This window comes from Nerophis ophidion, linkage group LG16 (assembly GCF_033978795.1).
Source record: "Nerophis ophidion isolate RoL-2023_Sa linkage group LG16, RoL_Noph_v1.0, whole genome shotgun sequence".
Taxonomy (NCBI): domain Eukaryota; kingdom Metazoa; phylum Chordata; class Actinopteri; order Syngnathiformes; family Syngnathidae; genus Nerophis; species Nerophis ophidion.
The window spans coordinates 40576568-40588780 of NC_084626.1; the positions used below are offsets into that span (position 1 = coordinate 40576568).

A 12213-nucleotide genomic window follows, 5' to 3' on the forward strand; every position below is an offset into this window, starting at 1 on the left:
TCTCTCGATGAGCTTCAAGAGGTAGTCACCTGAAAAGTTTTTCACATCACAGGCGTCATAGTTTTGAAGCCTTCAGTGACAATCTACAATGTAAATAGTCATATAAAGAAAACACATTGAAATGAGAAAGTGTGTCCAAACTTTTGGCCTGTACTGTATGAAAATACATGTGTGTATATATATATATATATATAAAACCCCAAAGGGAATAAGCGGTAGAAAATGGATGGATGGATATATATATATATATATATATATATATATATATATATATATATATATATATATATATATATATATATAACTATACAGTTTATATAATTATATATATATATATATATATATATATATATATATATATATATATATATAAACAACAGTTAAACATGACCGGACTATTGTCTGAAAATACTGCATGACCTACAAATACATCATTACTAGTACAACCATAAATTAATGCCATGTCTAAAGTGTGTCTGTGCATTTCTGCACGTCCAGTATTTTTTGTATCAAACTAAAAGATTCAAACAATTCTAAAAAGTATTTTGCCATGGGCTTGGAGGGACAGTGTGTTTACACATCCATCCAGACATTTTCTACCGCTTTTCACAGGGATGCTGGAGCCTATCCCAGCTGCGTTTGGGCGGAAGGCGGTGTTCACCCTGGAAAAATCGCCACTTCATCGCAGGGCAAACATGAATATTAGAATCACCAGGTATTAAAAAGATCTTGTATTTGATGAGCAGAGCAGCAATACAATTGGAAAAGTCCTTGATAAAATGTTTTGTTGTGCTTAGGAGTGCGATAAATGCAAAACACCAACTTGGTCTGTCACTGTTCCAAACAGCTCATTTGAAAGAAGGACAAAGACATTATCATCAGAGTTTTATGGTAAAAAGAGGCTTTCGTGATAGTTTCTAAACCTACCCTACGACCTTGGTTCTTGGCGTGTTGATGAAAGTACAGTCTGGAGGAAACAGTTCCGAGAAAGCAGCGGGCTCACTTGGCTTTCTTCCAGGTTTCAGTGAGTGAATAATATATCCAATGAATGCGATTTGAAGAAATCTTAAAAGATGCAAGTCTTACTTGTGACTGGCCTCGCATTTACAAGTGTGTACTGTGTTACTGGCGTGTCCTCAAGATGCAGAAGACCGAGGAGGTAACGTGCAGGTAAATAACTATATAATGTAATGATAAAGACCAACAATAGACCGGTATCGTTGAAAAGGGAACTGAAGCATAGAGAAGACTATGCCAAAAACTAACTAAAACTGACAGGTTGCAATACAATACAACAGAATGCTGGAACACAGCAAAACTCACGACAGGAGGAAAGAGCGTCCACATGAGTGATTGTGCATCCTAAACAAACACACTCAAATTAAAAAGAAGTGATTGCTAACAGAAAGCAGGTGCTTGGATCAGTGATCAGAGAAAGATGTGTGATGCGGTCACGACAAAACACCATCACAACAGGAAGTGCCACCAAAAGAAGAGCGGAGGACAGGAACCAACACCAAACACAGGAGAACACCAACAAAAAGACACGGCCTGGTAGGATAGGATAGGATAAGATAGGATAAGATAGGTCTTTATTGTCATTGCACAAGTACAACAAAACTTTGTTTTCAGCACAAACCTGTTCAAGATTAGACAAACAAACAGTGTACAGGGTTACAGAACAAGAACGCTGATGGGTCGCCATAAGGCGCCCCGTAAAAGATGGGAAAAAGGTAAACGCTGGGGAAGGATGAGTAAAAAAATACAATCTAAACTGGGTTCCTAAGGGGGCCCGGTTCGGAGTGGGAAAAAACCTCCATAGCAAAGCACATATACATATTACAACATACATCTCCAGATATCTAGCATCAGAGGGAAGGTAGTTCAAGGTCATGGTGGTAGGTCGCAGCTCACAGGCGCTGACCATCCATTCATCACCCCTACGGGATTTGCGTTGAGGGCGTTTTGTTGGAGGGGGGGGCGGGCGGGGGGGGGGGGCTGTGAATGTGTGGCGTATATTTTTTTTTTGTGGATGTGTGTGTGTGTGTGTGTGTGTGTGTGTGTGTGTGTGTGTGTGTGTGTGTGTGTGTGTGTGTGTATGTGTATAAGCCCGTAGTGTGTCTCTGTTCCGCGGCCTTGTTGTATTGTGCCGTCTCGTCCAAAGTCAACAACAACAGGTGTGTGTCCATGAGAGACAAGAAGGGAGTCTGTTGTGTCTTCGCGGCGCTGTTCTTCGGGAGAGTCTCGAAGCCAGGGAAACAATCCAAGTTAGAATGATTTTGTGTGCGAGTGAAAATAAAATTTGCTTTTCACTTTAAATTGTCTATGACTGGTCCTCAAAACCTGCGGGGTAGACATTCCGATGTAATCCACAGTTTGTCTACAGACCAGAGCAACGCTTACTCCAATCAGCAGATGTCCTGTTGTCATAATTTCGAATAGGTGGATATCTTCACGTCGTCGACAGAAAAGGGTCGCCAGGCACACGGCCCTCCTTCTTCTCCCAAGAGTCCGTCGTGTGTCCAGCAACAACCGCTTCGTCTCGACAGCAGGTTCCCCCAAACCCAAGATCTTGTCAATTTTGTTGAGGCCAGTTAAATAGGTCCAATGTTTAGATTTGGAGAGCAGTGGAAAAAGAGGCAACAAGAAAGTTAAGACAAGACAAAACAAAGAAGCAAGCAGGAGAGGAAAGGGAAGCGTCCACCCTCGTTGAGTGCCAGAGAGAAAAAAAAAAAACAACCGTAACCAACCGTGATGTGCACTTTGTTACGGTCTCTGTAACAGAAGCCGGAACGGCCGGGCTCGGCGGCTGAAGTTTGCAGCAATTCAAGCCGCCGGAACAAATGGAAGAAGCGCCGCAGTGTACATAAATATGGTAAATCCAATATACTTGCATAGTGCTTGTCTACCTTCAAGGTTTTCAAAGTGTTTTGGCACTATTTCCACAGCATCAGCTCAGCAGTATCTTGCTCAAGGATACTTCGATATGGTCATAGGGGTACTGAAGATCGCACCCGCTAACATCAGATTGGGGGCCAAACACTACCACCTGAGCCATTTATTTATGTGTGTGCGTGCGTATGTATGCATGTATGTACACACAAATAAATAGCAAGGACCCCGGCCAATTTATTTCAGTGTTGTTCCGTCAGTCCCAGCAAGGGCTTCTCTGCTGGCCTAACATAACCAGAAATCATGATCATAAATAAAGATACAATTAATTAGTTTACTTTCCCTACATATATAAAAATATTCATATTCTCTTAATGTCATATTATGCTCCTTCCACTGCTGTTGTTTTAGGGCATGGGTGTCAAACTCTGGCCCGCGGGCCAAATTAATTTAATGTAATTTAATTTGGCCCTTGAGGCAATATCAAATTAACATTTGAGCTGGCCCGCCAGTATTATACAGGGGCGGTGTCGCAGTAACACCGCACTTACCGCCAATACTCATACCTGCCAACCCTCCCGATTTTCCGGGAGACTCCCGAATTTCAGTGTCTCTCCCGAAAAACATTCTCCCGATTTCCACCCGGACAACAATATTGAGGGCGTGCCTCAAAGGCACTGCCTTTAGCGCCCTCTACAACCTGTCGTCACGTCCGCTTTTCCTCCATACGAACAGCGTGCCGGCCCAGTCACATAATATACGCGGCTTCTACACAGAGGTATGTGAATGCATTGCATACCTGGTCAACAACCATACATGTCGCACTGAGGGTGGCCGTATAAACAACTTTAACACTGTAAATCCACACCAAACAAGAATGACAAACACATTTCGGGAGCACATCCGCACCGTAACACAACATAAACACAACAGAACAAATACCCAGAACCCCTTGCTGCAATAACTCTTCCGGGATGCTACAATATAAACCCCCCGCTAACAGCAACCCCCCTCCCCCCCTCATTTATTTTAAAATGTATTAGCCTGTGGAAAAAGTTAGTGTTGATATTTACCTCAGAAGGCTGCAAATAGAAAAGAGGCATTGAATTTTTATTAAAATGTTATTTAATATGCCATTGGTGTTTTTTCGTTTATTTTTTGAAAGTTGATTTTGCACTATTAAGTTATATAAGCGTTGCTTGTTCCATATTCAGTGTTAAAGCAAATCAGTGTAGCAAACTGAGCAATGATTATTGATATTTTTTTATTATTATTATTTGAAACTCGATTTTGCATGTCACTATAAAGTTATATAAGCCTTGCTTGTTCAATATTCAATGCAAAACTTGTTGGGGTCCCTATTAAAAGATTAATTTGTTCAACCTTGGCCCGCGGCTTTGTTCAGTTTAAAATTTTGGCCCACTCTGTATTTGAGTTCGACACCACTGTTTTAGGGTAAGGGTTTTTATCCAATCATAATTCAGATGGCTTATGTTGCCATTCTGTATGAAACCTGCCCGGGGCCTTCAGAATCCACAATGCAGGCGTCTATGCACTGTAAGTGAACGGGCACATACAGTTGTTAGATAATTAAGATAGCCAATCAGATCTCGAGTTGTTGTCAGTAAGGTCTTCGAACTGGCCTCATGTTGAACGTGACATTTATGCGTCGTGTGATTGGATACTCACTGGTTTGAGCCGTGGCGGTGTTATTCAGATCAGCAGAGCCACAACCGGGTCCGTTAGCGCAGTGGTCCCCAGCCACTGGCTCGATTGGTACCGGGCCGAAGAATAATTTTTTATTATTATTATTTTTTTTTTTAAATTGTTTAATCAACATACAAAACACAAGATATACACTTACAATTAGTGCACCAACCCAAAAAAACCTCCCTTTTTCATGACAAAACCCACCCCCTCCCCCCCGCCGGGCCGCGGGACAAATTATCAAGCGTTGACCGATCCGCAGCTACAAAAAGGTTGGGGTCCACTGCGTTAGCGGACGAATTTGAGAACATATACATTTGATAGACAGTTGCGATAGCCAATCAGATCACAGGTTGTTGACAGTAGCCTAGATGGGGAATTGCCCGCCATTTCCACTCGAATCATCCAACTACGGGCAAAAAACCACTGGCTTATACACCTGTGGAGAGGCGGAGCCAACGGGCCGACGGCAGGGCAGGGCACGCTGCCCTGCCCAAGATGGCGGCAAGGAGGCGGAGGATGCGGTGGAGCGGAGAGGCGGGGCTTGCTGGGAGCAATGCCTCCACAATCTAAATCAGGTGCGTGGCACACACACCTGCACACAATTAACTCATCTCCTCCTGCTGTAAAGAGGAGAAGGAGTAGAGATCAGAGAAGGAGTTGGAGTGTCCGCAGCAGATGCAGTGCGTGAAGAGCAAGAGCGACAGAAAGCAGATGACGAAAACGGCGGCTGAAAAGCGACCAGCGAACGAGCAGTGGAGGAAGGAGCTGAAAAGCGATCCAAACTGCAGCCAAGCTTTATTGCAAAATAAAGAAGTCAAACCTGCTTAAGAGATGTCCTTCCTTGGTGGTCTGCTGAACCCGAGCGACGACAGTAAGAGACTGTCACAACGTCATCGAATGGGTGCTACAAATTGTGAGTTCAAATATTTAATTTCTTTATTTTTTTGTTACGTTTAAAGTTAAAGTTAAAGTACCAATGATAGTCACACACATACTAGATGTGGCAAAATTATTCTCTGAATTTGACCCATCACTCTTGATCAACCCCTGGGAGGTGAGGGGAGCAGTGGGCAGCAGCGGTGTCGAGCCCGGGAAACATTTATGGTAATTTAATAGGTTTTTTGCAATTTAAATTTTGACAGTGCCACCTAAGATATGTTTTAAAGGCTGATGCGGGTTTATTGGTTTTTAAATGCGCCAGAAAAGAACCCGTTTTGTACATTGTTGATGTTTCAATGGCCAGTAGGGCATTATTGTGTTTCTGTATAGTATTTCTCCCGCAATGGTCATGTGGTGACATCAATTATGGTATTTTGAGAGGTAATCATTGAAGTCGGACATCACTGAAAGCCTAGGTGGGAAACGCACGACCCGCCACTGAATTGTTTTGACCCAATGTGTGACCCCTGAGTCAAAGAGTTTGGGGACCCCTGGTCTACATAGTACATACAAGTAAGAAATATGCAACAGAGTAAATAAAGAATCCCAGCTAAGAACAAAAGTTGGAAATTAGCATTAGCTATAAAAACTCTCTGGACGCTACAGTAGTTGCATTCATTTTTTTGGAACTATGTGTAACTGTATCGTCCATATTTAAATACAATGGTATTCAGTTCTATTCTAAGGCTTTTCTTTGCCTTCCAGTCTCCAAACAGGTCGAGGTTATTGTTTTCTTTGTTTGCTGTGTGACTACTGGCTGCTTTGCCACAAAAACTTGATCTTCTGGTTGTGTGTGTGTGTGTGTGTGTGTGTGTGTGTGTGTGTGTGTGTGTGTGTACTTTGTCACATCCTGCTTCTGCCCAGCACAAGGATGAGGACGCTGTGTCCGTTAGAAGAAGACGAGCCGCCGATAAAAAAAACTTGAACTCCTGAGCTGCCGTCATGAAGCACAAAGGTGAGCTTGTAGAGAATTGACACTCCAGGTCCTGGTGCTGCAATCACTTACCTCTTCTTTCTCCCTCGTATGACAGCAGCTACCTACGCCGCTGTCCTCGTGGTCCTCGTGCTGACGTGGAACGTGTCCAAGAACGTCCGGCAAGGAGCGAGACAACTTCTGGGTGAGCACCTGTCTGGTTTGTCGACATCAAGCGTGGTCGTCACGCTTCATGTTCTCCTCCTTCCTTTTTGCAGGAGTGAGAAGTGTGGAGCAAATTAAAGTTAAAGTGCAGCCAGGTGAGCAAAACTTGTTTCGTCTAATTTTTACGTCCATTACTTGGCTTTTGTCTCCTTTTTTCCTGCAGAAACTTCTTCGCCAAAGTGCGGCCTGTCCAGATTTTGCCCTTCTCAGCACTTTGCCGTTTATGTGCGCAGCGGAGCCGCCGACGTAGTCGGCCCAAAGATCTGCTTTGATGGTCAGATGTAAGTAAACAAATGTTTAAATGTCACAACAATATTTGAAAATGTACAAATAATAGTTCAAAGTCACCATGACGACCAAATTTTCCTACACGCTAGCCACGGCGTAGGAGTCAACTCGCGCTGACAAACATGAACCAACCGACTTGTTTACTTTATCATGTGCATGACGGAATATTTTTGACTTGATGGATTATATTTTTAGTCTCAACAATTGCTAATAGGAAACTATCTTTCCGGGACCTTCCATGAAGGGTATCAGAAAGCTCAACAAGAAAAGAAAGACCATAATAATAAGAATTATAGGAGGGCTGTCAAACAATTACATTTCTAATAAGATTATTTGCGATAAATTATGTGCATGCATAATTTGAATTATTTATTTTAAATAAGACCCCAATGTAAAGACAAAAATGCAAAATGGCATACAGGAACCTTTTTTTAATGTTTTACCTGAATTCAACAGTGTTATTTAATGTACAGTCTGGGTTTATTTTGAAATAAAATTAATCAAGTACATTCATCAGCGTCTCCTCGTTCACTTTCAACTTTTTTTTACTTGACTTTTGACTTTATTTGGACAAACGACACAATTGCACTTCATAGACCATCACAATTTAAATTGAGTCCCAACCGGAGTAGGAAGAAGCAGAAGCTATTCCAGTCCCACCCTCCCTTGCTCTCCTTTTACAATTACAAGAAATACATCATTCATTCACCCATGCTATCATTCATTCTTTCGGCAATGTAAACAATATTGTCTTAATCTGTCAAACAGTTCCAAGATGAGGAAAAAAAAAAGAAAATTATAAATGCACTCGGAAAACACTTACCTTCCATGTACAAATGCCAAAACTGGTGAAGTGGGCACGTTGTGTAAATGGTAAATAAAAACAGAATACAATGATCTGCAAATCCTTTTCAACCTATATTCAATGGAATACACTGCAAAGACAAGATATTTAACGTTCAAACTGAAAAACTTTGTTAATTTTTGCAAATATTAGTTTATTTGGAATTGGATGCCTGCAGCATATTTCAAAAAAGATGGCACAAGTGTCAAGAAAGACTGAGAAAGTTGAGGAATGCTCATTGAACACTTATTTGGAACATCTCACAGGTGAACAGGCTAATTGGGAACAGGTGGGTGCCATGATTGGGTATAAAAGCAGCTTCCATAAAATGCACAGTCATTCACAAACAAGGATGGGGCGAGGGTCACAACTTTGTGAACACATGCGTGAGAAAATTGTCGAACTGTCTAAGAACAACATTTCTCAACGAGCTAATGCAAGGAATTTAGGGAATTCAACATTTAAGGTCTGTAAAATCATCAAATGGTTCAGAGAATCTGGAGAAATCCCTGCACGTAACATTAAATGACCTTGGATCCCTCAGGCGGTACTGTATCATAAAAACATCAGTCTGTAAAGGATACATCGCATGGGCTCAGGAACACTTCATAAAACCATTGTCAATAACTACAGTTTGTCGCTATATCTGCAAGTGCAAGTTAAATCTCTACTATGCATAGCGAAAGCCATTTATCAACAACACCCAGACAAGCCCGAGCTCGTCTAAAGAGATAAAGGGTTTTGTGGTCTGACGAGTGTTTTTGGAAACTGTGGATATCGTGTTCTCCGGAACAAAGAGGAAAAGAACCATTCGGATTGTTAAAGGCGCAAAGTTCAAAAGCCAGCATCTGTGATGGTATGGGGGTGTATTAGTTCCCAAGGCAACTTACACATCTGTGAAGGCACCATTAATGCTGAAAGGTACACACAGGTTTTGGAGCAACAAATGTTGCCATCCAAGCAATGTTTTCATGGACGCCCCTGCTTATTTCAACAAGACAATGGCAAGCCTTGTGTTACAACAGCGTGGCTTCGTAGTAAAATAGTGCAGGTACTAGACTGGCCTGCCTGTAGTCCAGACCTGTCTCCCAGGGAAAATGTTTGGTGCAATATGAAGCCTAAAATAACACAGCGGAGACCCCGGCATGTTGAACAGCTTAAGCTGCACATCAGGCAAGAATGGTAAAGAATTCCACCTGAAAAGCTTCAAAAATATGGACTTTTACTGAGTGTTGTTAAAGGAAAGGCCATGTAACACAATGGTAAACATGCCCCTGTGCCAACGTTTTGCTATGTGTTGCTGACATTAAATTCTAAGTTAAGGATTATTTGGAAAAAGTAAATACGTTTCTCAGTTCAAACATTAAATACCTTGTCTTTGCAGTCTATTTAATTGAATATAAGTTCAAAAGGATTTGCAGATCATTGTATTTTGTTTTTGTTTACAAATTACTCAACGTGCTAACTTCCCTGGTTTTGGTGTTTTTACTATTGACTAAATTACTGTCATACAACAAGACGCCGGTCAGGTAAACATCTAGGTCAGGGGTCGGCAACCTTTACCACTGAAAGAGCCAATTTGACCCGTTTCACAAAATAAGGAAAATAATGGGAGCCACAAGACTCTTGGAATTTATAATGAAATAACACTGTATACAGAGTTGTTTTTTTTTGCTTTGTGCTATTTATAAACCAGGGGTCTCAGACACGCGGCCTGCAATTAAATATGAAGATTTGATGTTAGTGCAACCAGTGAGTTTTATATGATTGCCCTTTATTAGCATCACGCATACAATTCCTCCCGATTTGTCCGGGAGACTCGCGGGTTACAGAGTGACTATTACCTCGGACGTCTGCTGAGTCAAACCCAATCAACAAAAATACGGGCGTGCTACGATGGCACTGCCTTTAGTGCCCTCCACAAATTGTACAAACAGCTTACCAGTCAGGTCACGTGTTGTATGTGGCTTTTGCAGATGCACACATGCGACTGCAAGGCATTCTTGTTCAACCGCCATACAGGTCACACTGAGGGTGCCAATTTGAACAACTTTAACACTATTACAAATATGCGCCACACTGTGAACCCACTCTAAACAAAAATGACAAATACATTTCGGGAAAACATCTGCACTGTAACACAACATAACAAATACCCAGAATCCCATGCAACCCTGACTATTCCAGGCTACATTATACACCCCCGCTAGCACCCCCCCACCCCCGCCCCTTCCTGCGTCGGTTGAGGTGGGCAGGGTTGGGGGGAACGGTGCGGCGCATATTAGTAAGAGCGTTAAAGTTGTTTATATCACAACCCACAGTGTAACCTGCATGGCTGTTGAACAAGTATGCCTTGCAATCGCTTGAGGATTGTAATAGAGGTTTCACACAATACGTGACCGGCCGGCACGCACAGAGTTGTGTAACAGCGGCCACAACTACATGTATTTGATGATGTTATGGGTATTGCCATCACGGCCCACCCTCAAAGTTGCTGCCCGAGTGAAAATCGCAGTATGCAAACCTCAGACAATTTAAGGGAAAGGCACTGAGGTCAGAAATCTCCCGGTAAATTCGGGAAGGTGGCCAAGTTTACAGCTGAGCCACACCAGAGCGAGCAAAGAGCCGCATGCGGCTCCGGAGCCGCGGGTTGCCGACCCCTGATCTAGGTAAAGTTAAAGGAGCATATGCATATGAATACATTGTGTGAATAATCTGCTTCAATACATTGTTTATATAATGCAGGCATTAACATGTGGACCTTGACAGCTCTAAATAACAATGATAATGATAATAAAAACCTTGTGATATTTAAATGTAAGCACATAGACTTTAACAGAGTGTGTGTATGCATGTGCGCTCGCTAAATCGTGCCAGAGAATCGTGATCTGAATTTCAAGCAAGAAAAGCGTGAGGTTGGCGTCCATTTTGTATTGCAGGTAAAATAAAGTGTGTTGTATATAAAAAAAAAAATCATTACCATTAAGTTAATATTTCCTGTGCTGCAGCATCATGAGTCACGTGCTCAACAACGTGGGACCCGGCCTCAACATCGTAGTCATCAATGGTGAGCAGCAATTTGTTTGGTTTTTAGTTTCACTCTTCATTTGTGCAGCATTTCAATGTTTTCATGAGCAGCTGCAGTACAAGCAAGACATCTGTTGGTTTTCATCTCCATCTCACTCAAAAACTGGCGTGTCAAACGTACGGCCCGAGGGCTGTATCGGGCCCTCGATCAGGTTTTGTGCGGCCCACGGGATGAGTTTGCTAAGTATGAAAATTAACCTGAAATTTTTGAATGAAAGAAAGAGCTATTCTAAATGTGTCCACTGGATGTCGCAAAAGCAATTATTTCTATCTTCGTAGATGATGCTACGTATGTAAAAAAACAAAAACAAATGATGTTTGGACATCAGTCGAGAAAAATGATCAAACTACATAAATAATATCCTGTAATTTGATATTGATATTTTTTTTTATCTTGCTAGATTACACCAATGAGGTGACTGATGAACATTATCACATAATTTATTCAGAAAATATAAAGATACAATACTATTAGCTGCAACATGTTAGTGTCAAAAAAACCTAACAACATTATGATTTGTACAATTTCAGAATGTGCCTGTTCAACTTTTAAACAAAGATAAATAATAAATGGGTTGTACTTGTATAGCGCTTTTCTACCTTCAAGGTACTCAAAGCGCTTTGACACTACTTCCACATTTACCCATTCACACACACATTCACACACTGATGGAGGGAGCTGCTATGCAAGGCGCTAACCAGCACCCATCAGGAGCAAGGGTGAAGTGTCTTGCTCAGGACACAACGGATGAGACGAGGTTGGTACCAGGTGGGGATTGAACCAGGGACCTTCGGGTTGCGCATAGCCACTCCTCCACTGCACCACGCCGTCTCAAAGAAAATAATCTTAAATTGTCTCTATTTTTAAGTTATCGTGCCGTGATTTTACCACTTGGGAGTCGATTTTTTTCTATGTGGCCTCCGCTCTAAAATGAGTTTAAAGGCCTACTGAAACCCACTACTACCCACCACGCAGTTTGATAGTTTATATATCAATGATGAAATATTAACATTGCAACACATGCCAATACGGCCTTTTTAGTTTACTAAATTGCAATTTTAAATTTCCCGGGCCTTTTTTCTTAAACATTCGCATAATGATGACTTGTACGCGTGACGTCACGGTCTGTTATGAATATGAGCGCTGCACACACACACAGCTAAAATCCGTCTGCTTTAATGGGATAATTACACAGTATTTTGGACATCTGTGTTGCTGAATCTTTTGCAATTTGTTCAGTTAATATTGGAGAAAGACGGAGTTGGGAAGCTTTAGCCATTAGCCACACAAACACACGGTGATTCCTTGTTTAAA

At 41.8% G+C, this 12213-nt stretch overlaps 1 protein-coding gene across 2 annotated transcripts; it reads left to right on the forward strand.

Moving 5' to 3' along the window:
- The first annotated feature begins 5269 nt into the window (after nt 1-5269).
- Nucleotides 5270-11239, forward strand: LOC133535689 (protein FAM3A-like). Of its 2 annotated transcripts, none has more exons than XM_061875639.1 (7): nt 5270-5515; nt 6406-6496; nt 6576-6659; nt 6733-6774; nt 6843-6960; nt 10820-10878; nt 10950-11239. In XM_061875639.1, exons 2-7 carry the CDS (start codon nt 6484-6486, stop codon nt 11093-11095), a joined length of 462 nt encoding a protein of 153 aa, XP_061731623.1. In that variant the 5' UTR covers nt 5270-5515; nt 6406-6483; the 3' UTR covers nt 11096-11239. The 2 variants fall into 2 exon arrangements, with proteins under 2 accessions (XP_061731623.1, XP_061731622.1); XM_061875638.1 differs by having other exon boundaries at nt 6573-6659; nt 10950-11230.
- Nucleotides 11240-12213: the final 974 nt, after the last annotated feature.